General features: G+C 48.7%; 1 protein-coding gene across 2 annotated transcripts in view; it reads left to right on the forward strand.

The window, feature by feature from the left end:
- L3MBTL3 (L3MBTL histone methyl-lysine binding protein 3) overlaps window positions 1-22,399 on the forward strand; it is a 106,224-nt gene that overhangs the window by 34,381 nt on the left and 49,444 nt on the right. For both annotated transcript variants that reach the window (XM_044287867.1, XM_044287868.1), the window contains exons 7-12: window positions 7,923-8,011; window positions 14,966-15,070; window positions 16,681-16,816; window positions 18,825-18,916; window positions 19,028-19,179; window positions 20,286-20,362. In XM_044287867.1, coding sequence (XP_044143802.1) covers window positions 7,923-8,011; window positions 14,966-15,070; window positions 16,681-16,816; window positions 18,825-18,916; window positions 19,028-19,179; window positions 20,286-20,362 — 651 coding nt within the window. The remainder of the gene's footprint in view (window positions 1-7,922; window positions 8,012-14,965; window positions 15,071-16,680; window positions 16,817-18,824; window positions 18,917-19,027; window positions 19,180-20,285; window positions 20,363-22,399) is intronic.

Here is a 22,399-nt window from a genome sequence, read left to right on the forward strand (position 1 = left end):
AAGTTGTGTCCACAAAGTGCAGCACTCCACGTTAAAACTTCAAATTACTATTGAAAATCTATGTGTACAAAACAAACCACTTGTGCATTTTGGGCAGCAAGGCACTTATTCTTACCTACCACACACAGTAAAAGCATTGTCCTCCAGCTTCGCTAGCAGGTGAGTATATCATGCCTGACTGAGGTAAGTGGAACCCTCCCCACTTCACTTGCAGGTAAGTATATTATGGATGACTGAGGAGGTTGACAGCCAGGCGGTGCTTTGTACTTGCCGTACTACCAATGTCCTCCCCTTTGAGTCTAAAGACAAATCCCAGATACCATAGAAATAACATTTGGAGAGAACCCTTGATTGGACTTGGAGGGGTTTTCCGTGATTTCAGTTTTGGAGATCCATCCTCAGGATTGGTCATCAATATCAGATTGGTGGGGGACTAACACCTGGCACCCCAGCCGATCAGCTGGTTGTAGGGAAGGCTGCGCTATGTGCTAGCATAGCCTTCCCTTGTTTGTTTACCTGTTCGCCGTCAACATTGCAGTGGTTAGCAGGTGTAACTACAACCTGTTATTTCTGTGGTATACTGATGCACAACAGACCTCTGCTCCAGTCATACATGATATACTCACTTGCAAACAGAGAAGCTTCAATCTAAATAAAAAAATAACTCTGCGATCCTGCACTGTTAATGCTATGTATTATGGCTAGTAAGTGCACTGTAGCATGAAACGTGTAAGTGGTTTGTTCATGGACCTATGGATTAAATGAAAATTTGCTGTTTTAACACGTAATGCTGGACTTCTACATATTTAACTTGTGGACAAAATTGCACACATTGCCTCCAACCTTGACTCAGTCACTACCCATTTACCTCACAACTTCCCCTTTTACCTTTTAAAACTCTATAATATACATGAAAAGTAAATACTAGACACAATATGGGCACTTGTTCAACCCCCTATTTGACTTGCAAGCAACATTTTATAATCTATCCATGGCCATTATCAAGGCCAAAGTGAGTTGTGTACCAAAGGGGTTAGCTTTACAGGGACAATTAAGCCGTAGATCCCAGTGCTGTCAAATATTTTTCTCGCCCATATTCATTGGGGGACACAGAGACCATGGGTATAGCTATGTCCTCTAGGATGCGTTGACACTAGATAAAGCTGTTAGCTCCTCCCCTGGTAGCTATACCACCTCCAGCCTGGAGAGGGAGCTTTAGTTTTTTCTAGTGTCAATAGGAGGCAAGACCTCCCTGCTCTGCAGGGATCTCCTGAAGATTTTTTGTTTTGGTTTATTTTTTTCCTTCTTTTTCAGATGGGAGAACAGTGGACGCCTAGCCTCCCTGTTCTCCCGGGGTCAAGTTGCGCCAGTGCCGGTCACCCGCACTGCTGCCTCCCCCATAGAAGACAAGGTGGACCAGGGCAGCCTTGGTCCCCTGCATACCGCCAGCCAAGGGGTCACCCGTCCAAGCTCCCCTTTCCAGCGTCCTGCCACTACGGTGCCAGTGACCCTGCTGGACCAGAGGAGGGGTGAAGATGGCGGCAGAAGAGAGGTGAGTTCACGGGACTAGGTGAGTATTTTGAATCAAATCGGTTTTATTGAACCAATAAATGCAGGATATTATAAAAACAATACATTGTCTTTTCTTACTTTATCCACCTTGTGGAATCGATATACAGCAGTGTCCATGGAAATACCAACACACATTTATATCATGTATCTGTATATAGCATGTACACATGTAGAATCAAATATTGAGACAAATAATTGTACAAGTCCTAACAATCCCAGATCCCCTCCCATCCCCCCCCCCCCCCCACCCTTCCCTATCACCTCCCCACCCTGTTAACTAGTCATGAACCATCAAGAGCCTATATAACCACGTGAGTATGAGATAGCCAATCACTCCACAATTTATCAAACTTCTGAGGACACCCTCTCTTCACATACACCCCTTTTTCCAATATCAGCATGTCATGCACCTTCCGCTCAAACTCTTCCAGTGTAGGCGGACTTCCCTGGATCCACCTCATAGGACTAGGTGAGTATTTAACCCTCTGGGTTGGTCCCCCCTCCCTCTTGGTGGCGATAGTCTGCGACCAGACAGGGCTTCAGCATAGCCCAACACCCCTGAAGCATTTCCCTCCGGCACAGGCCGTTTGGTTGATTGAGTGGAGGACATAGGGGGTTAATAGGTGCGGTATGCTTACTGGCGCCAAATTAGGTGGACTAGGTAACCCTAATGCCAATTCCTTATTTACATGCAGGGAGCAGAGCGCAGTCCCGCTCACCGACAAGGCGGCATTTACCTTTTCTCCACCCCTTTGGGAGCGGATGCCAGGCGCGTCGCTCCTGAGGGGGTTAACCACCCTGCGTTCGGCCGGCACCGCTTTGGTGCTCTGGCCGCAATGTTTTGCCGCCCTGCTCAAAGAATATGGCGGCCAGCAGGGCAGCCGTTCACACATGTGGAGGCTCTCCGACACCTCCCTCATTTACTGTCCTTGGAGCGGAAGCCGTCGGCCGTTCCGGCAGGGGGTTAACTTCCCTGCGTTCGACCGGCCACGGTTTTTGCCGCCCGCTCAAAAAAATATGGCGGCCAGCAGGGCAGACGGTCACACATGCGGCCGCTCCCCGGCACCTCCCACATTTACACCCCTTGGAGTGGACGCCGTCGCGGCGCTCCGGAAGGGGTTAACGCCCCTATTCACTCCGGCCGATCTGTGACACGGCCGGCGCAGCATTAGGTGGGGGGGAGGGAGGCAGGCAGACAATCTCTGAAAAGCCGCACTGCGGCTTGCTGGGCCGCCGCCTTCGTCCCTGGGGGGAGGGGGTGCGCACTCTGGCGCAAATTCTTCCAGCCCTTCTCCCCCAGTCACCTGTCCACTGCCTTAACCCTTCATGGCCACCCACCATTCTTAGGCTGGCACCTGATTATCTGGGGCCCTTCCCCTAAGTACACTGTACATGAGTGGAGGATTTAACCCCTTACTACCTCTTGTCATTGAGGCCGGCTTCCTAGTTTTATAAAAAAATAAATAAAAAATATCATAATAATAAACATGTCTGTCCATACGGGTCCCCCTCCTCAGCCACACTCGCATAGTTCCCAATACCGCCTCCAGGCTGTTTGGTTGATGATTCTCCACATTCGCAATCCAGTGACTGACCCCTGCAGGATCCAATCCGTCCTCCGGGGCCGTTTGGTGATGAATTTCCACATGGGCAATCCAGTGAGGGACCGCTGCAGGATCCCAATCCGTCCTCCGGGGCCGTTTGGTTGATGATTCTCCACCTGCGAAATCCAGTGACGGACCACCGCAGGATCCGGGGCCGTTGGTTGATGATTCTCCACCTGCTGTCACCACCAGACATCTGAGAAGCTCTGACAGACGTTCTTCAGAACCTCCTGCTTGAGGTTCTTTTGTTTTGCTTTCGTTTTGTCATCTTGTTTCCCTCTCTCAGCTGTCATCTAGTTGCACTGATTGCATCCCTTTAAATACCCTCCCATACTGCATCACTTTGCGGTTTATACAACTTTTTGGAGTGTGTGCATGCTGGATGCTACTACTGATTCTTCTACAGATAAGTTTGTTCATTCATTTGTGTTTTCCTGTTTGCTGGATCCTAGGTGACCCCGACTCCCTCCGTATTAAGTGTAGGGAGCCGGTGGTTGTGTCCCCTCACTATTATAGGGTGTTCAGGTGTCATACAGTCGAGGAACGAGGGTATGCAATCATCTACCATAGAGATTTTTGCATAGGCTGAGCAGTAAGGGAGAGAGCCAGGGCTGTTACAGGGCTTACCCTTTGGTTCCTTAGTTTTGGATCCAGTCAGTCGGATCTTCATTTTCTGTCTTCTAGTTTTCTGTACACCTTCAGTGACACCTGCGCAACTCGGTGAAGGACCACTGCAGGATCCCAATCCGTCCTCAGGGGCTGTTTGGTTGATTATTCTCCACCTGGCGCAACTCGGTGAAAGTTCTCTGCAGGATCCCATTTCTTCCTACGGGGCCGTTTGGTTGATCATTCTCCACCTGCGCCATACAGTGGAGGACCTCTAGGATTCCCAATCCACCCTTGTGGTTGTTGGTTAATAACTCTCCACCTGCGCAATCCAGTGGGGTCCGCTGGAATCTCCCATCCACCCTCGGGGGTTCTTTGGTTGATCATGCACTGCCTTTCCAATCCGGTGGAGAGACTTCTGGGAGTTTCCGTTCCACCCTCGGGTGGTTTGGTTGAAAAGTCCCCGCCTGCGCAGTCCACAACTGCCAGGGGCGTGATTCTGAAGGGTAGGTCTAGACGCAAGCGAGCCGCAGAAGGACAAGTTTCTCCTCAAATATTTCCGCTCCCCTACTCTTCCTCCCTACATCATGCTCAGACACACCCTCCCTCACTGGGGCGGGTCCGTCCAGAAAGAGGGGAGAATCTCTGATTCGGATCCTGATATGAGTCTGAAGCAATCTTCCAGAGATTGAGTCTAGGTGGCCAGCAGTACTATTGTATGCATTACCCACTTCCTTTGGTGGGGTAACTGCACTACTTCAGGATACAGTGCCTTATACATTGTCCCCTGCCATAGGTGGACTAAGTACAATGACTTGGGATTTGGGACCTGCCATATGCAGATCCATCGGTGGCGCGATGACATGTCAATGGTTACATTATGTGCTGTATGCATTACCCCTTTAGGTGCACTATTGCACTCCACGGGGTACAGGACTCACCATATGCGCTAGTTCTCGCTGTGGGCATTCGCCCCCCTTCTTAGGTGGGGTATTCTCCCTCCCACTGACCAGTACTTGCCGTATGCTCACCTTCCTTAGGTAGCTAATTATTCTACCATTGAATACGGTTCCGACTGTCCGCTATCCTTCCATAGGCGGAGTGTTGCACATCACCGTGCTTCTGACGCATTTCCCCCTTCCGCTAGTGATCCACTAGCGGGAAGTAACATCTGCGGCACTACGGCTCTAGGTGCATTCGCTTATTTCCAAGAGGGCGTGGCTACAGTTGGTTCTCTCAGGCGCCCGACACTCTTACCCTAGTGTTATATGGGTGCCACCAGTTCTGTCTTCCATGGGGTTCCTAGCATCACTTGCGGGTCTTACAGACCCCCCCCCCCCCATCTCCACGGGCCTCTGTTGCTCCGGTCAGTCCTGATATTGTCCGCATCAATACGTAATACATACCCTGTTGCACTTACCTAGTGAGTACGTTCCAGCGGGTCGACTCTTTTCTCTGACTCCGTATTCTCTATCCATCACTCCCCAGTGGTGGTTATTCTGGCGACTCTGATTTAGCTCCTACAGCTTGTTTTCCTCCACAGGTGCGGCTTGTCGCTAATGTTTGAGGTCATGGTCGCTGCTGTGGGACATCCCCCTCTGGTAGGGGTCCTATCCTGTAGCTAGCTTGGCAGTTGCGCCTGTTCAGCGCCCTTCTAGGTAGAATTTTTAGGGTTAGCTCCACGTAACTGGGGCAGTGTGGCACGTGGTTTCTACGGATAGTATCGGGCCTCTCCCTCAGTTTTTTTGCGTTGCCGGGGCAATCTTTGGCTTCCACTGTGGTAGCGGTATTATTTTCCCTATATGCTTGGGTTCTTACTGCACAGCCGTCGCTAGACGGTAGACTCTTTAGCACCGGATCGGTGGCTTCTACGGGTGTTCCCTCCTCTGCTGGGATATGGGGCTGGCATTGCAGTGTGATTTCCCTTGCCTGGCTTCCTCCTCGGGCGGAGTTCTTTTGGCACGGCCGCTTGAACTTTGGCTACTGGTCTCTTACAGGGTAGGGGTTTAGACCTAGCCTATTGCTTCTCCTGTCTTTCCCTCTATGGTTCATTGTCACCCCGTATGCCTTGGTAGTTCCTACGTTGCTACCTTCCCTCACCTGCGTTGCATGGAGTATTCGTTTGGTGCCTTTCCATTCCAGATACGATCTGGTCCCAACTGGTGGGCTGTGCCGCCCTCCACATTCTTCCTCCTACAGGGACTCTTCCATTGGTCCGGGTGTGCTAACGGTATCTGCACAAGGGCTTCCGCCTTCTCTCCAGAGTCAGAGTTCCAGAAGCATCCGCCATGGAGGTCCTGATTCTCCTTGGCGGGAGTTTCTTCCCCTCCTTCTCAGGGTTCTACAGAAGGTCCAGACGGAGGACATTCAGACATATCCTAGTCGCCGACCTCGTTCTTCTGGAGACGTCCCTTGGTCACTGCCACTCAGAGATGTCCTTCTTTCAAGGGGTTCAGTCTTACATGACTTTTTCAATGACAGCGTGGCTGTTGAGACTGCCGTTCTAACGTGGAGAGGGATTTTCGGCACATATCTTCCGCACTATGATTCAGGACAGGAAGTCTGCATCGCCAGTATCTATTCTGGGATCTGGAGGTCCTTCTGAGGCTTCTCTGAAGCTAAGACGTCCCCCTCACTTTGGGGTTTTCTCTCTCCTTTCTACTTTAAGGGTTAGACCTTGTTTAGCCCCTGTTTCCTTGATGGGTCAGGTGTTGGCGCTTCCATCTTGGGCAGCCTTCCAGGTTCCCTGGTGCCCGTGGGAATCTTCTTTCAAGGAGCAGCACATATGGTTCCTCTGTGTCGTCCTTACAGCCTTGGGATCTGAATATGGTTTTCTCAGCATTCCTTCTTCTCCCGAAGGTGGTCTCTGACTTCCATAGCACGTTCCTTTCCTTCGCGCCCTACGGAAGGGAGTTACATTATGGACGTTGTCAGTGTTCTACTCATTATTAGCAGCCTCCAGTCCCTCTCAGCGTACGGATCCCCTTTTTCTCTCAGGAGGGTCCTCGCTGGGGATTGGCGGTCCCCAAAGGGCGATTGCACGTTGGATCCGGTCTGGCAGTGCTGCAGCTTACCGCGCTCGGAGCGGGGTTCCACCCTTAGGTGTCTCGGCTCACTCCCCCCAAAGCGGTTGTCGCTTCTTGGGCTAGGAGGAATCGCGCTTTGGCTGCACAGTAATGTAAGGTGGTTCCGGTCCTCCTTGCACATGTTCGCAAGAAGTTGCGAGGTGCATCGATGGTCACTGCATGGGCCGTGTGGTCTTGCAGGCGACAGTTCTTAGTTGACTGCACGGGCGCTTACTTCATGGGTCTGTGGTTTTTCCCTCCCTGTAGTCTGTGTCCCCCAATGAATATGGGCGAGAAAACGACTTTGTAAAACTTACCAGTAAAATCTTTCTCTCTTCTTTGGGGGGGACACAGCACCCACCCAGTATTGTTGTTCGGCCACAGTTGTGGCTGTTGCTGGTTAGAACCTGGTTCGGTTCTTGGCTTTGTTGCTGTTCCACATTGTTTCGTTGATTTACTTGCTTCTCCTACTGCTTCTCACAAACTGAAAGCTCTCTCTCCAGGCTGGCGGGGGTATAGCTGCGAGGGGAGGAGCTAACAGCTTTATCTAGTGCAGTGTTTCCCAACCAGTGTGCCTCCAGCTGTTGCAAAACTACAACTCCCAGCATGCCCAGACAGCATTTGGCTGTGCAGGCATGCTGGGAGTTGTAGTTTTGTAACAGCTGGAGGCACACTGGTTGGGAAACACTGATCTAGTGTCAACGCCTCCTAGAGGACATAGCTATACCCACGGTCTCTGTATCCCCAATGAAGAGCGAGAAAGAGAGATTTTATTGGTAAGTTTTACAAAATCTCGTTTTCCAGTGATTAAGGTTAGGGTGATTCTTTATATTCCATGCCATAATGAAAATTTTCCTGGCAGAAAAAAGGAGCAAATAGGCAGAACAGCCTAACATAGGAGGAACCTTGTATAAGTCCAAGGTACAAAACAAGCCATAAGTTCCTATAATATGTGTTTGTGCTTTAGAGGTTAAGCTATTTTTAATCTTACTCTTTGTTTCCCAGTAATGCCATAGATTGGCCCCCACATGTTTTATAATATTTTAGTTTTCAATTTCTCTTTTTGCTAATTAAGCATCTGCACAGAAGAAGAAGCTGTGGAACTGGGTTTCATACCTGGAAGAGGAGAAGATGCCAGCTGCGCCACTAAAGCTCTTCAAAGAGGTAGCATTTGTACGACTCAAGATTAGCTCATGTATGCTTATTAGTGCAAGCTTGTAAGCGGAGTATGTGAGTACAAATTCAACAAATCATAATTGGAATAGCTCTTAAAGGTACCTTTTACACAGGCCAATTATCATGTAAATTATCGTAAAATCGAGCGAAACTGCATGTTTCGAAACAGCGTAAAAGCAATGAATGATGGTGACAATTGGTAGATTTCTCATTGGTTCGATCATTTGTGTGGGCACAAAAATCATCATTGGATGTTAACGATTTCATACATGTAAAGAGGAATCATTCACTGCACGCACGATTACACTGTGGATGTGTTTCAGCACGCCACGCAAGTTATCGCTTTGTCTTTGCAACTGTTTGCTTTACAAACAATGGAATACGCATTCGAAATTACTATTTTGTGAACGATAATCCGCACGTCTGAAGGGTCATTGTTAAAATGTTCACTACACCAAGAAACGACTCGTCCGTCGCTCAATCGTTTCGATCATCACCTTGAGTAAGGCCCCCCATACAGTCTTTTGTTAGCTGAACCCACCGTTCTTGGCGGGTTTGGCTAACACTCTAAAGTGTGTGGGGAACTCCTCTCTCTCTTCAGAAGGAACATGAATATTTTTGCCCAATCCTTTTGTTCTCTACACATACATGTGTATGGGGGAGACGGTAGAGATGTGTATGGGCAGCCTTATATTTGTGTTCACTTTACTCCACAATCTCCAATATTAATCATAGTCTTAAATGCTTTAACATTGAATCAAGCACTTAGAAAATCAACAGAAGAAAATACTTTATTTTTCTTCTTGCTGCATTTGTGTTTGGTAATCGGTATCTAGATTTGTGATTTCTCATTTTGTCTTTCCTAAATTACTGATAAGAATAAGGGCCCAGATTTCTCGCCCAGTTTCCTTGGGGGACACAGAAGACCTTGGGTATAGCTCATCTCCATAGGAGGCGTGACACTAAGTGAAAACTGTTAAGCCCCTCCTCCACAGCTATACCCTCAGCCTGGAGAGAGAGGCTGCCAGTTTTTAGCTTAGTGTCCAAGGAGGCAAGACACTCCCTGCTCTGCAGGGCTGTTTTCTCCTTGTTTAAATTTTAGATTTTTACTTTTTTCTTTCTTTTTTGTTCCAGATCATCAGGGACAACAGAGACGCACTAGACCTCTCTGTTTCTCCCGGGGTTGAGCTGCGCCAGTGCCGGTCACCCGCACTGCTGCCTCCCCCACAGAAGGCAAGGTGGATCAGGGCAGCCTAGCTCCCTTACATCCCGCCAGCGCAAGGGTCGCCCGCACGCCAAGCCCCTCTTCCAGCGTCCTGCCACTACGGTGCCAGTAGCTGAAGGGGCGACCCTGCTGGAATGGACCGAGGGTGAAGACGGCTGTGGTAAGAGAGTGGCTTCTCCAGCCCTACGTCCCCCACCCAATGGTCTCCTGCGTGCCTGACCCCCATACTGGGCCTCTGGACCCTTCCCCTGCTGGACATAGGCATGGGGTGCTGCTGTGCGGCAATCTGCTCCCCTTTTCTCCTGGCCTCATAGGACATGCTGCTAGTGAGGGGACTATATCCTGACCTCTCCGTCTCTGGGTCCCCCCCTGGCATCTGCGCTTCCCCCCATCTCGCCTAATCACATTGGGCTTACCGGAGGGGCAGGACGCTGCAGTGGAGTAAGGAGGACCCCTTACTCTTCCGGCCGGCGGGGTGGGCTCCCGCGGCCAGCGAGCCGCCATTCCGGCCCTCCTGTCTCTTCTGGTGGCGGGGTGGGCTCCCGCGACCGGCAATGCCACGTTCCGGCCCCTGTCTTCTCCGGCCGGCCGGGTGGGCTCCGCGGCCGGCAGAACCGCCACTCCGGGCCCCTGTCTCTTTCGGCCGGCGGGGTGGGCTCCCGCGGCCGGCATTAGGCTTGACTATGCCCCAGCAGGTGCCGGTCGGCGGGGCTCCGCTAATTGGTCCCAGGCTTCGCGGCCTGCTGGGCCGCAATCCCGACCGGCCCGCGGGGTGGGCTCCCGCGGCCGGTTTGAACCGCCATTCCGCCTCAGGTCCCGGCGGTATGACGGGCCGGACTCCGCAAATTTAGCCCCCGGCTTCGCGGCCTACTAGGCCGCACTTTTCCGGTCTCTGGTGGAGGGGGCGGGAACTTCTCCAGGCGCGATTTTTTTCCCGCCTGGAGGTTCCTCCGCCCTCAGGGGATCGCACGCCGCCCTCCAGGCCGGATCCCTGTTAACCCTTTGGGTGCAGGCCGGCTCCCACAAATGGGTCTGTATAGTTGGCCCCCCTTTTTTTTTCTCCTCTCTCAGGGCCCCTATATAGTGGCTCCCCTTTAGCCTCAGAAGCTGGGTTTAAATGAAATGTAAAAAAAAAAAAAAAAAAAAAAAAATTTTTATAATGATGCAATAATTAATAATAGATCATGATTTCTATTGGGCTGCGCAGGACGCTGCAGCCTCATCAGTAATGCTGCATGTCTGCATGACCTCTTTCCTCAGGCGGCATGGTGTTGCGCTCCCAGCCTGCGTCGCTGCTAGGGCATTTCCCCTTTTAGGCGGTTTTTTCTTGCCTCTTCCAGGATACGGCGCTGGCCAAGTGCATTCGGACCTTCTGTAGGCAGCATTCATCGTCTCTCCAGTTATGGTGCCTGCCATGTGCATTCCCCCCCCTCCTAGGCGGGCTACTGCACTCTCCCTGGCTGGCCATGTGCATGACCCCCTTCTTAGGCGGAATACTGCACCTTCACCGGATACGGTGCTGGCCATGTGCACGACCCCCTTCCATAAGCGGAACGCTGCACTCTCTGGATTTGCTGCCGGCCATGTGCGGGACCCCCTTCCTGGGCGGAACGCAGCACTCACTGGATTCGCTGCCGGCCATGTGCGTGACCCCCTTCCTGGGCGGAACGCAGCACTCTCACTGGATCTGTTGCCGATCATGTGCATGACCCCCTTTTTTTAGGCGGAATACTGCACTCTCACCGGATACGGTACTGGCTATGTGCACGTCCCCCTTCCATTGGCGGAATGCTGCACTCTCGCTGATGTGCTATGATGTACTTATGTACTATGTTATTGTGCTGCACTCTCACTGGTTTCGCTGCCGGCCATTTCTTGGGCGGTATGCTGCACCCTTGTTGGATTCCCTGCCGGCCTTAGGTATGCCTCCTTCCCTCAGGCAGCATACATACATCCCTCTGTCGTTGGTTGTTTCCTCGCAGGTACGTTGCTGGCCACGTGCATGTACCCCATACATGGCAGGGTGCTTGCACTCTCGCTGGATCCGCTGTCGGCCATATGCATGGCCCTCTTCCGTAGGCGGTGTACGCACTCTTGCTGGATTCTCTGCCAGCCCGGGGCATGCCTTCCTTCCTCAGGCGACATGCACACATCCTTAGTGACTGTGTTTGTCTCTTGCCGGTACATTGCTGGCCATGTGTATGACTCCCATGCATGGCGGTGTGCTCGCACTCTCCCTGGATGAGATGCTGGCCATGTGCTTTACCCTCCCTTTTTCTGGGCGTTGTGCTACACTCTCACCGGATACATTGCTGGCCATGAGAATGGCCCTCTAACATGGGTGGAACGCTTGCACTTCCATTGGTTACGGTGCTGGCCTTGTGCGTGACCACCTCTCACTTCAAGGGCAGAATTTGGCACGCTCATGAGATTCACGGCTGTCCTTATATGGCTGTGCTGGACTTGTACATGTCCCCCTTCGTTGGCAGAGTAGTTGCACTCTCGCTGAGTTCAGTGTTGGGTGTATTATTGCACACTCATTTAATGCTAGGATATCCCTGTGCATGTTCCCCTTTCGCTAGGTGGACCTCCTGCGTTCCTGCTGGTTTATAGGGTAATGTCCTGCTTCTCTGAAGTAGGTACGGCCTTAGGCATCACTCCCTTTTGGGACGGGTCTTTGCACTCTTGCCGACTGCTGTTGGCCAGGTACAATTTCCCCCCTTTCAGGGTGGACTGATTGCGTTCCTTCGCATGCTATGCTAGGTTTGTGCATAACTCCCTTTCAGGTTGCACTTTGCAATTCTGTACATGCTGTGGCACTCTGGGACGAGCCCCCCCTTTTTTCTAGGTGGGTTGGCCCTCTCGCTGCTTACGGGGCTGCTCGTACGTATGCCTCACCTGCTTCCTGCGGCATACCTTTGTTTCTTGGGAGACGATGCTTGCCGCCAGCCTTGCACTAGTCCCTAGGGAGTTCATTCTGTCCTCCTGACCGGACAGGCTCTTTTGCTCTCTGCTGCACCGAGCTGCCAGGGAGTGTTCGTGGGTCCTAGATGCATGCCCATGCGTCCTTCTGCGGCATTACTTCCCTGCGCTAGTGGTCACATGGTCGAGAGTGCTGTTGTCTGCAGCGCCTCTCGAATTCTTCGTTGGCTCTGGCAGGACTGCGGTTCCCTTGCCTGCTGCAATTTCCTCCTCTTCGGATGCAGTGTGGTATGAGTCCGTCCTCTTGGCGCCTCTACGCTTCTGTCTGATCTGCTACCGGGTTCGGGCTGCTCTTCTCGGGAAGGTCACCCGACTTCTCTTGGGTGCTGGATTGCCCAGGTCCGGGGACCTCCGCCTTGGGTTCTTCAAGGTATTCGCCTTCTGCGAGACGGTGGACCGGGCGTCTCACAGTGTAGCGGGTTCTGCTTTTGAGTCCTATGGCTTCCCTGTTGCCCACTCCTCCTCCTTTCGGTTGGAGGGTGTTTTGTCGGCCTCTGTCTCGACGGCCTTATCTCGCCGGCTTTGTTCGGCTCCCGCTCTATACGAATCACTCCGATGTGGCTTCTCGCCAGCCTTCGGGGGCTGTATTTTCACTGTCCTCCCCTCTGGGGAGAGCATGATTGTTCATGTGGATGGTTCTGGTGTTCCTTTTGGCCTCGTACCGTCTCCCTTGTTCACGCTGGCTGTATTAGCTGTGTGCCTATTTACCGAGTCTACCGCGTTCTGTCCCCCTACTGAGTGCAGATTGCGTGGCCCGTTCTAAGACGATGGTCCTGATGTAGACTTGCTTTTCTCGATAACTTGGGGGGACTACCTCGGTCCAGATTGTCCTTTGATCTCCCTCACCGGGACTGTACAACGTGGTTGCATCAGCATGGACTTTAGCCTGCCTTCCCCTCGCGTCTGGCGGATCCTTTGGGTTCTTTCCCTCTGTCCTCTGCTCCTCCACTCGGGTGGATACGGGACAACGTTGTTCGAGGGCCGACGGGGCTAGTTTTGTCGACCCTTGTGCCCGTGTTACTGGTCTGCGCCTGATCACATTGGGTTTTCGCCTGCTTGCCAGGCGACTGTCCACTCCTGGCTGGGTTTCGTCCAGGATCTGTCGTAAGACTTAGGGTTTTTTTGTCTGGGGTTCTGTGGGAAGCTGTGCATTCCCCACTCTGAAGTTCTTTCCCCAAGGTTCTGTCTTTTCCTTGAGGTGTCAAGTGTCGGCGCTGTTCTTCCTCTTCCAGCGTTCCCGGCCCTCTGGCCTGCCAAGACCTTCTTCCTCGGAGTGGCTCTTGGTTCCTCTGTACTGTCCTTCGGTACCGCCCTGGGGACTGTATTCTGAGCTCTCGGCGCTCCAATCTTGTCCTTGGAGCCGTTACAGGAGTTCTCTCTATCCCTTCTGTCCTGTACGGTTGTTTTCCGTATCAGTCGTGTCTCTGACGGGTGCCGGAATGGCCCCTTTTTTTGTTACGAGCTTTCTGTCTTTTCCAGGACAGGGCTGTTCTGCATCCCGTTTCTTCCTTCCTTCCTTCTGAAGGTGGCGTTTGCCTTTCGCTTCAACACCTCACCTATTTGGACGTTGTTTGGGCCTTGCCGTTTTTACTTGGAGATCTCCGACTCTTGCAGACGTTCGGCCTCTTGGGTTTCCAGGAGGTCTGTGCATAGGGTTGACAGACTCCAGGGTGTTTTTCCTCCGCTTGATCAGATTGGCTGTTGCTGAGGTTACCGCACCTAGGGCAGGATTCTGTCTTTGGTGTCACCGTTCCTTTCACCAGAGCGGTCGGTGCCTCCTGGGCGGAGGCATTGGGCTTCGGCTGGGCATTTGGGCACGGCGGCCACAGGTCTGCCTTGCACGCCTTACTGAGTTTTACAGGGTGCATACTCTGGCGGATGCTGCCTTACCCCGCCTGGGTTTACAGGCGGCGGTTCATTGATGCCTTTCGGGTGCTTCACCTTGGTGCTGTGGTCCCTCCCCCTTTTGGACTGCTTTTGAACGTCCCAAGGTCTTCTGTGTCCCCCAAGGAAACTGGGCGAGAAAACGAGATTTTTGTATAACTTACCAGTAAAATCTCTTTCTCGCTCTTTCCTTGGGGGACACAGCACCCACCCATTCATTGTTTTTTCTCTGTGCGTTTTCCGAGTTTTTGTTACCCGTTGGGTAGTTGGCTTTTTGGTTCCTTGTTGGTCTTTGCCTTTTCTCACTGCTTGGACACGCAACTGGCAGCCTCTCTCTCCAGGCTGAGGGTATAGCTGTGGAGGAGGGGCTTAACAGTTTTCACTTAGTGTCACGCCTCCTATGGAGATGAGCTATACCCAAGGTCTTCTGTGTCCCCCAAGGAAAGAGCGAGAAAGAGATTTTACTGGTAAGTTATACAAAAATCTCGTTTTACCAATGTGTCTGCAACAAATATCTGTCTAAAAAAAGCGCAATTTAGTTCATCTAGGATTTCTATGTATTTCCATCCCATTTGACAAGCTGTTGGGGCTTAGCTGAAAGGGGGTGGGCCACACTGGAAATGGGGGACCTAAGATGTGCCAAAATTGTAAATGGTTGGTACAGAGTCAGAGAAAAGTGTCCATCTCTGCACCACATTTCTCATCCAGCCTGAGCCCCTGTGATAAATCTGGTGCAGGTCTAGACAGCCTGTCTAGGCTTCTGCCATCTGTAGGATTAGTAAATCTGGGCCAATGTTTTGTTACCTATTAGCAGCACTTTTTTAACTTTTTTTTTTTCCCTTTGCTTTCAGCATCAGTCGTTTCCTCAGTCACGGAATAGCTTTAAATTGGGATTAAAGTTAGAAGGACTAGATCCAGAACATCCATCCTTGTACTGTGTCCAGACTGTTGTAGAGGTGAGAGCCACTAAGTTTAGCTGCCAGCATGTCATGTTGTCTATTGCAGTAATAATGTGAACGTTATATAGGTTTTTCTGGACAAAAACATTGATGTTTGATTCACCCTGGTAAGCTTCAAGGGAATGGACTAAGCTGCATACCAGACAGCCTCCTATACAGATGAGCTTTAGACAATGTAGTCCACTTAGACAATGATGTTGAAGCAACCCCTTTATTTTTCAGATTGGAATTGATTCCAGGGTTGGGCATCTACCAATTAAACAATGATAGCTTATCCTAAGAATAGGCCATTAATGTTTGGCTTCTAGAAATTCCTTTAACTCTTTCATGATTGGGGGTGTTTGGGCCTTGATGCCCAGAGCAAAATTTCACCTTTTATGATTGCAGCATTCTAAAGGTGATTATTTTTTTTATTTTATTTTTTATTATTAAAGCGCCATTCATTCCATAGCGCTGTACATATTAGAAGAGGTATACATACATAATACAGACAATTGCACTAATCATAAACAAGACGGGTTACAAACTGGTACAGAAGGAGAGAGGGCCCTGCCCGTGAGGGCTTACAATCTACATGGTAATTAACACATGCCCAGTGACACTTTTGAGGCTGTTGCCTTCAGGAGCGGTTGGATCGCACATGCATAAGCAGTACTGTGCCTGCGCGAAATTTCAGCCGGACGAATTGAAGATTCGAGGTGTGTGGCTTGAATGAATTAGTTGACGTAGCAGAGGGAGCGGCGCCGTTAAACTAGGGTGTGGGACGATACTGCATAACGAGGAGGCGTGCTTTGGCTCTAAATAAAGGCGGGCTAGGCATTGCAGGTGGGCGTTACTGGGCTCAGAGGGTGAAGAATAACGCCCCTCGGAGCACCTTCAGGGTTAATTTGCATAATACAAAGATCGCTTTTTTTTTTTTTTTGCAAAATTAAAGCATGAATATAAGAAAAAAAAACACTGCAGAAGATAAGATATTTTATTAAACATGGCAATGGTGACCGCTTAATATGGTCAAACCAGGTGACAGATTCCCTTTAAATGTATTTTATTGCCATACTCCTTCCATTTTCGGAAGGTGGATTGAACAGTGCTCTGTGAGATGCTCAGAGCTTGGGATATCTTTTTATAACCTAACCCTGCTTTACACTTCTCCAACTTTATCCCTGACCTGCCTGGTGTGTTCCTTGGTTTTCATGATGCTGTTTGATCACTAATGTTCTCTAACAAACCTCTGTGTCCTTCACAGAACAGCTGTAGTTATACTGAGAATACATTACACACATGTGGACTCTATTTACTAATTAGGTGACTTCTGAAGGCAATTGGTCACACTGAATTTTATTTAGGGGTATCTGAGTACAGGTGGTTGAATACAAATACACCCCACACTTTCCAGATTTTAATTTATTAAAAGTTTTAAAACCATGTATGTATACAGAATACATTTAAGTTTGTGGGTGTAACGAGAAAAAATGTGGAAAAGTTCAAGGGGTGTGAATATTTTTTTCGAGGCACTGTACATTCTATGTAATAGGAACGTATTACTGCCAAGAATGTGGTTTTGGGTTCAGAGAGGTTAGATTTACTAAATGTTTAATTTCTTATAGGTTCAAGGCTATCGAAACAGACTTCATTTTGATGGGTATCCTGACTGCTATGATTTTTGGGTTAATGCTGATTCTTTGGATATACACCCTGTGGGATGGTGTGAAAAAACTGGACATAAACTTGTGCCACCAAAAGGTGACTGACTGCAACAGTTTGTTTTTGATTGAACAGCTTCTCTACCTTGAAACAAAATGTCAGCAACTTTTCCTGTTTGAAATGTACATAGGGATGTGTACATGTCCTATTAACAGGGGGGGGATTTACTAAGCTAAATGTGCCAGAATTCTGACAATTAGCTCCATAAAACTAGCATGCATGGTTTACACCAGAGACACTTTTTTGTGCCTCACTCAGCAAAGGGGCTTGTGGCTTTGCAGGAAAGGGAAGCGGGTTAACGGGAATGGACCATGGCTTAAAATGCATCAAAAGGTTAGGGAAAGTTAAGCAAATAAGGTGGTGTAAAGTTAGAAAAACATATCTAAAGATGCACCAAATGTATCATTCAGCATGAGCCACCATGGTCTAGTCTAAGTTTACACTCTAAATATTAGACAATATTACTAAATCTGTGCCACTGTAGCAGATAGCTCTGTATTTCCCTAAAAGGCAGTTTAATGGATTTTTTTTTTTTCTGCTATCAATATAAATTCTGCATGTAATAGTCCTGGACACAGAGGGGCCCCAGCACTTAAAGGGGTTCTTCATGAATAATTAGATTTTAGCAATTGGTAGCAGCCTGCCTCATTAATCTGAGGATTCACACTTCCCTGGCCCATGCTGCTTCAGTCCTCCACACTAGCTCCAGTGTGTCCATATTTAGGTCCATGGAGTGTTTACATATGGCTGCTTTATAGGCATACACACATGTTCCACTGCAGCCAATGACTGGCTTTAGCATTGACATGGCCAGAAGTGGCACATGACCACTGAGGCCAGTCATTGGCAGCAGTGAAGCATGTGCCCATGCTATTGCTGCGTCGGATGTCAACACCGTGGGGAATGAGACATGGACACATTGGGGCAGAGGGGACCAGGTTAGTATGAATCCTAAGCTTAGTGAGGCAGGCTGCTACCAACCGCTAAAAGTATCATTATTCACAGTTGGGCAATTATCGGGAAGGAGCATTCCTAAAAACGTTCTTCCTGATAATTTGCCCTGTGTAAAATTACCGCTGATCACCGGATTAGCGAGCAGATGCTGAAGCGTCAACTCAATCATTGTTCTGTGTAAACAGTGATCTGCTCAGAAACAATTAAGGCTACTTTCACACTAGCGTTCGGAGCGGGTCCGTCTGATGTTTCATCAGACGGATCTGCTCCTATAATGCAGACGATTGCATCTGTTCAGAACGGATCTGTCTGCATTATAACTTAGAAAAATTTCTAAGCGTGAAAGTAGCCTGAGCGGATCCGTTCAGACTTTACATTGAAAGTCAATGGGGGACGGATCCGCTTGAAGATTGAGCCATATGGTGTAATCTTCAAGCGGATCCGTCCCCATTGACTTCCATTATAAGTCTGGACGGATCCGCTCGCCTCCGCACGGCCAGGCGGACACCCGAACGCTGCTTGCAGCGTTCAGGTGTCCGCTCACTGAGCGGAGGCTGAGCGCTGGCAGACAGATGCATTCTCAGTGGATCCGCCTCCACTGAGAATGCATTAGGGCCAGACGGCTGCGTTCAGGGCCGCTTGTGAGCCCCTTCAAACGGAGCTCACGAGCGGACACCTGAACGCAGGTGTGAAAGTAGCCTAATATGTATGGGAAGGAATGATTGCTCCCGCTGCAGAGAAGGTTATTGCAAATTCAGCTCTCCCCTCCTGTGACAAGTAGGCAATTTATGGGAATCAATGGTTCACTCCTGATAATTTCCTGCCTCATTGGCCCGTGTAAAGGCGTCTTTACTTATATGCTTTTTCGAATCTCCAATTACTTTATATTTTGGTTACTTAAAAACCTGAATGAGACTCCTGCAAGGATAATATCCATTGGCAGCAGAAAAGTTTTCAGGGCTCAATCTTGTGTATAATGCAGTTGCAATCATTCTTTAATTTTCTTCATCTTTTTATGTTTTTGGCTAGCTTACATTTATTAATTTGTCATTCTTGTTTTGGTAACAGTCGGTGTTATTAATTGTGTTTCTAGGTTACAAAGATGGAGAGTTTAGCTGGCCCTCATATCTGAAACAATGTAAAGCTCAGGCTGCCCCAAAAACATTCTTTAAAAGTTACAACACGGTGAGAAGGCAAATTTAATATAGTCCTCGTCATCGTTTATCTGTTCACCCTTTCCTGGAATCTACTTGTTACACTAGTATCATTCTATATCTTTTTTATTTTTTCTTGCAGCCTGTTACTCCGTCTGGGTTCCGGGTGGGTATGAAATTGGAAGCTGTGGATCGGAAGAATCCTTCCTTGCTTTGTGTGGCCACAATTTCCGATATTGTGGAGAACAGATTGCTCATTCACTTTGACAGCTGGGATCACAGTTATGATTACTGGTATTGTTTTCATATTTATGTGATAATATATATACTTCCTACTTGCAAATATATTTTAATAATTATATATAATGAGGTCTTAATTAATTCTCAGTCCTGAGGTTGTTGGCCTATCCACATCATGTTTGTGGTATTTCATGCTATATTCATATCTCAGACAGGTACATCTATTAGTCTGTTCCGGCAACTACCAGAGTTACCGTATCAGACATGTCCGAACACTGCTGGATCCTCTTTGACTCTAATCGGATACGATGGAGATTTGGTAGGTTTCCAGAATAAATGCTGGCTTTCGGCTGGACAAATACCGCTGTTTGCAGCCATATTTCTCTGTCTGAAAACCTGCATTTATGCCGGAAACCTGCTGGATTCCTGTTGGTTCCCATTATAGCGAATGGGGATCCATTGGTGTGGCAATGTCCTGCTGTGCCAGCTAAGGTTACTCTGGTATCTGATCTGCTGGAACAGACTACCAGATGTACCTGCTGGAGATGTGAACGTAGCCTTAGCGGCTGGAGGGAAAATGTTACCATTCTCTGCTGCATACCTAATCCTATGCAGTTTTGTCAATTTGTGTCCCACTGTTTGTTTCCAATGACTTGGGGCTCCTTTACACTTGCGGCAGGACGGATCCGGCAGGCTGGTCTCCCTGTCGGATCCGCCCTTCTGCTGTTTCGCCGGACCGCCGCTCCGTCCCCATTGACTATAATAGGGACGGGGGCTGAGCATGTCCGACTTTTTAGTCCGACGGCTTTCGCCGTGCTGCGCCGGAGCTCAGCCCCCGTCCCCATTATAGTCAATGGGGACGGAGCGGCGATATGGCGAAACAGCCGAAGGACTGATCCGACAGGGAGACCAGCCTGACTGATCCGTCCTGCCGCAAGTGTGAAGGAGCCCTTAATTAGATTTAATCATGACATAGAAAAAATATGTGAAGGCTGACTATATCTTTGAAGTTTTCCTTAGAAGAACTAAGGAAACTTTGTTACCTACATCTATAATTTATTGTATGAAATTCCCTGTTTAGTCTTTCACAGATCGGGAAGTCATAGTAAGATCTGAATAAACAAATATTTGAATAGCTCTTATTAGTTGCTCTTTCCTAGGTGTGATGCTAGCAGTCCATACATCAGACCAGTCGGGCACTGTCAGGAGGCTGGTATTTCACTGACTCCCCCACCAGGTAATGTTTTAATTTTTTAGTATTTTCAAAAAAAAAAAAAAATATATATATATATATATATATATATATATATATATATATATATATATATATAATTTTTTTTTTTTTTTTTTTTTTTTTTTTTACTCGTTTTATTAAAGATTAACCATGCAGGTATGAATTAAGTAGGATAATGCACAGTAATAACACAACATGATAGAAGCACAGAGTTAGGCAAGATACAGGGCATACAGTTTGAATCAACCATGTGGAAGAGGACTGAGTAGGTGCATACAGCTTCATGCAATGATAAGAATCTAATCACATCTCCTTTAACACAAGCTTAGATTATCAATTGCTGAGTACATATGTGAATTTTGCAAGGTTAACGTGGAGGAACACCGCTCTCTCCAAACTTTCTGTAATTTTTGCGGACACTTCCTGTGTTTAAAGACAATGTTTTCCATGGACACTGCGTGATTAACTAGGGACTTCCACTGACCCAGAGACTGTGGTCTATCTCCTATCCATCGGAGCGCAATAGCTTTCCTGGCTAGGAATAATGCTTCCCCTAAAAATATTCTGTTGTAATGGGACCACGACTCCTCATCCAGTATACACAGTTTGGGACAGAAAGGGTTTGCGACAAGAACCATTGTAAATGGCACTCCCAGGACCGAAGTCCAGAAGTGGCGGATATAGCTGCATTCCTAAAACATAGTGCCGAATTTTGGCATATCTGTCGAGCATCTGTGGCACCTACTATGGGAATTCCTTCCCATCTTATGTAGCCTGGTTGGAGTGAGGTGGCTCCTATGCAGAATAAACATCTGACTCAATCTATTATTAATAGAGGGTGAAACCCTGGTCGGAGTAAGAAGCGTCTCACTCCAAATATCTTCCGTCAGGGAGGGTATGGACAGCTTCCATTTGTTCTCAATGGCTAGAGGGTTCATTGTCATACGGTTGCATAGCAAGTGGGTGTACAGGATGGAGATAATCCCTCTCGGACCCTGCGATCTCATCACTCCTATCAAAGGGTATTTTGAGATATCCCTCCCTGCCTCTCTAAGCTGGGCCTGCAGGGCGTGTTTTTAATTGCAAGTATCTGAAAAACATATTGTGGGGCACACCAAATTTATCTTGGATCTGCGTGAAGGACCGTAAGTGCCCACCCTCATGCAGGTCTTCCAGTGTGTAGACCCTGTGAAGCCTCCACATGTCAGCTCCATCAACCAGTTTCAGATGGGCAAGCATGGAATTATCCTACAAGGGGATGATGTCAGGTAAATCCTTATATTAATGTAATTTAGAAGCCTGCCATACTTGATGATGTGCTAACCTGTGAAGGGGCAGCAGGCGACCGCGAGGGCAGTGTGAATTCTCCAGGACTGGCCAAAGAGTACCCAAATGCAAGTATTCCTGTAAAAAATACTCAGCATGAGACAAATCAGCTGATAACACCCAAGGCCTCAGGAACTTCAGCTGACCAGCCAAGAAGTAGAGAAAGAAGTCTGGGAGAGAGGCATCCCCTTGCATCTTAGGCCTCTGAAGCACAGCCAAGGAGAGTTTCTTTTTAGCTCCACCCCACACAAATGAGGCAATCATGGCATGAACACGTTCAAAAAAGCCCTCAGATATGGGAGCGCAAGCATGAGCTAGGATGTATAGGCCTTTGGGAAGTAATATCATTTTAACTAGATTCAATCTGCCCATAATTTGTCTACAAAGAGAGCCACCAGGGGTTCAATGTTCAAAGTGTATGATAGTTGCGCATTTCTAGTGATTACTATCCCTAGGTACTTAAAACGATCCACCAGGTTGTGGTAGTGAGAAGGCCAAGTGTGATCCCAGAGAGGCATAATGGCTGATTTGGTCCAATTTTATGCGCAACCTCGAGAATCTAACAAACTGTTCAATAATCTCGATTGCTCTAGGGAGTGATGCCTCAGGGTCAGACATAAACAGAAGCAAATCGCCCGCATAAAGTTTTATCCACCCTGCAACCTATGGAGACACCCGTGTATATATGATCCTGCCCTTTTCTTAGAGCTAGAT

This window comes from Bufo gargarizans, chromosome 3 (assembly GCF_014858855.1).
Source record: "Bufo gargarizans isolate SCDJY-AF-19 chromosome 3, ASM1485885v1, whole genome shotgun sequence".
Taxonomy (NCBI): Eukaryota; Metazoa; Chordata; class Amphibia; order Anura; family Bufonidae; genus Bufo; species Bufo gargarizans.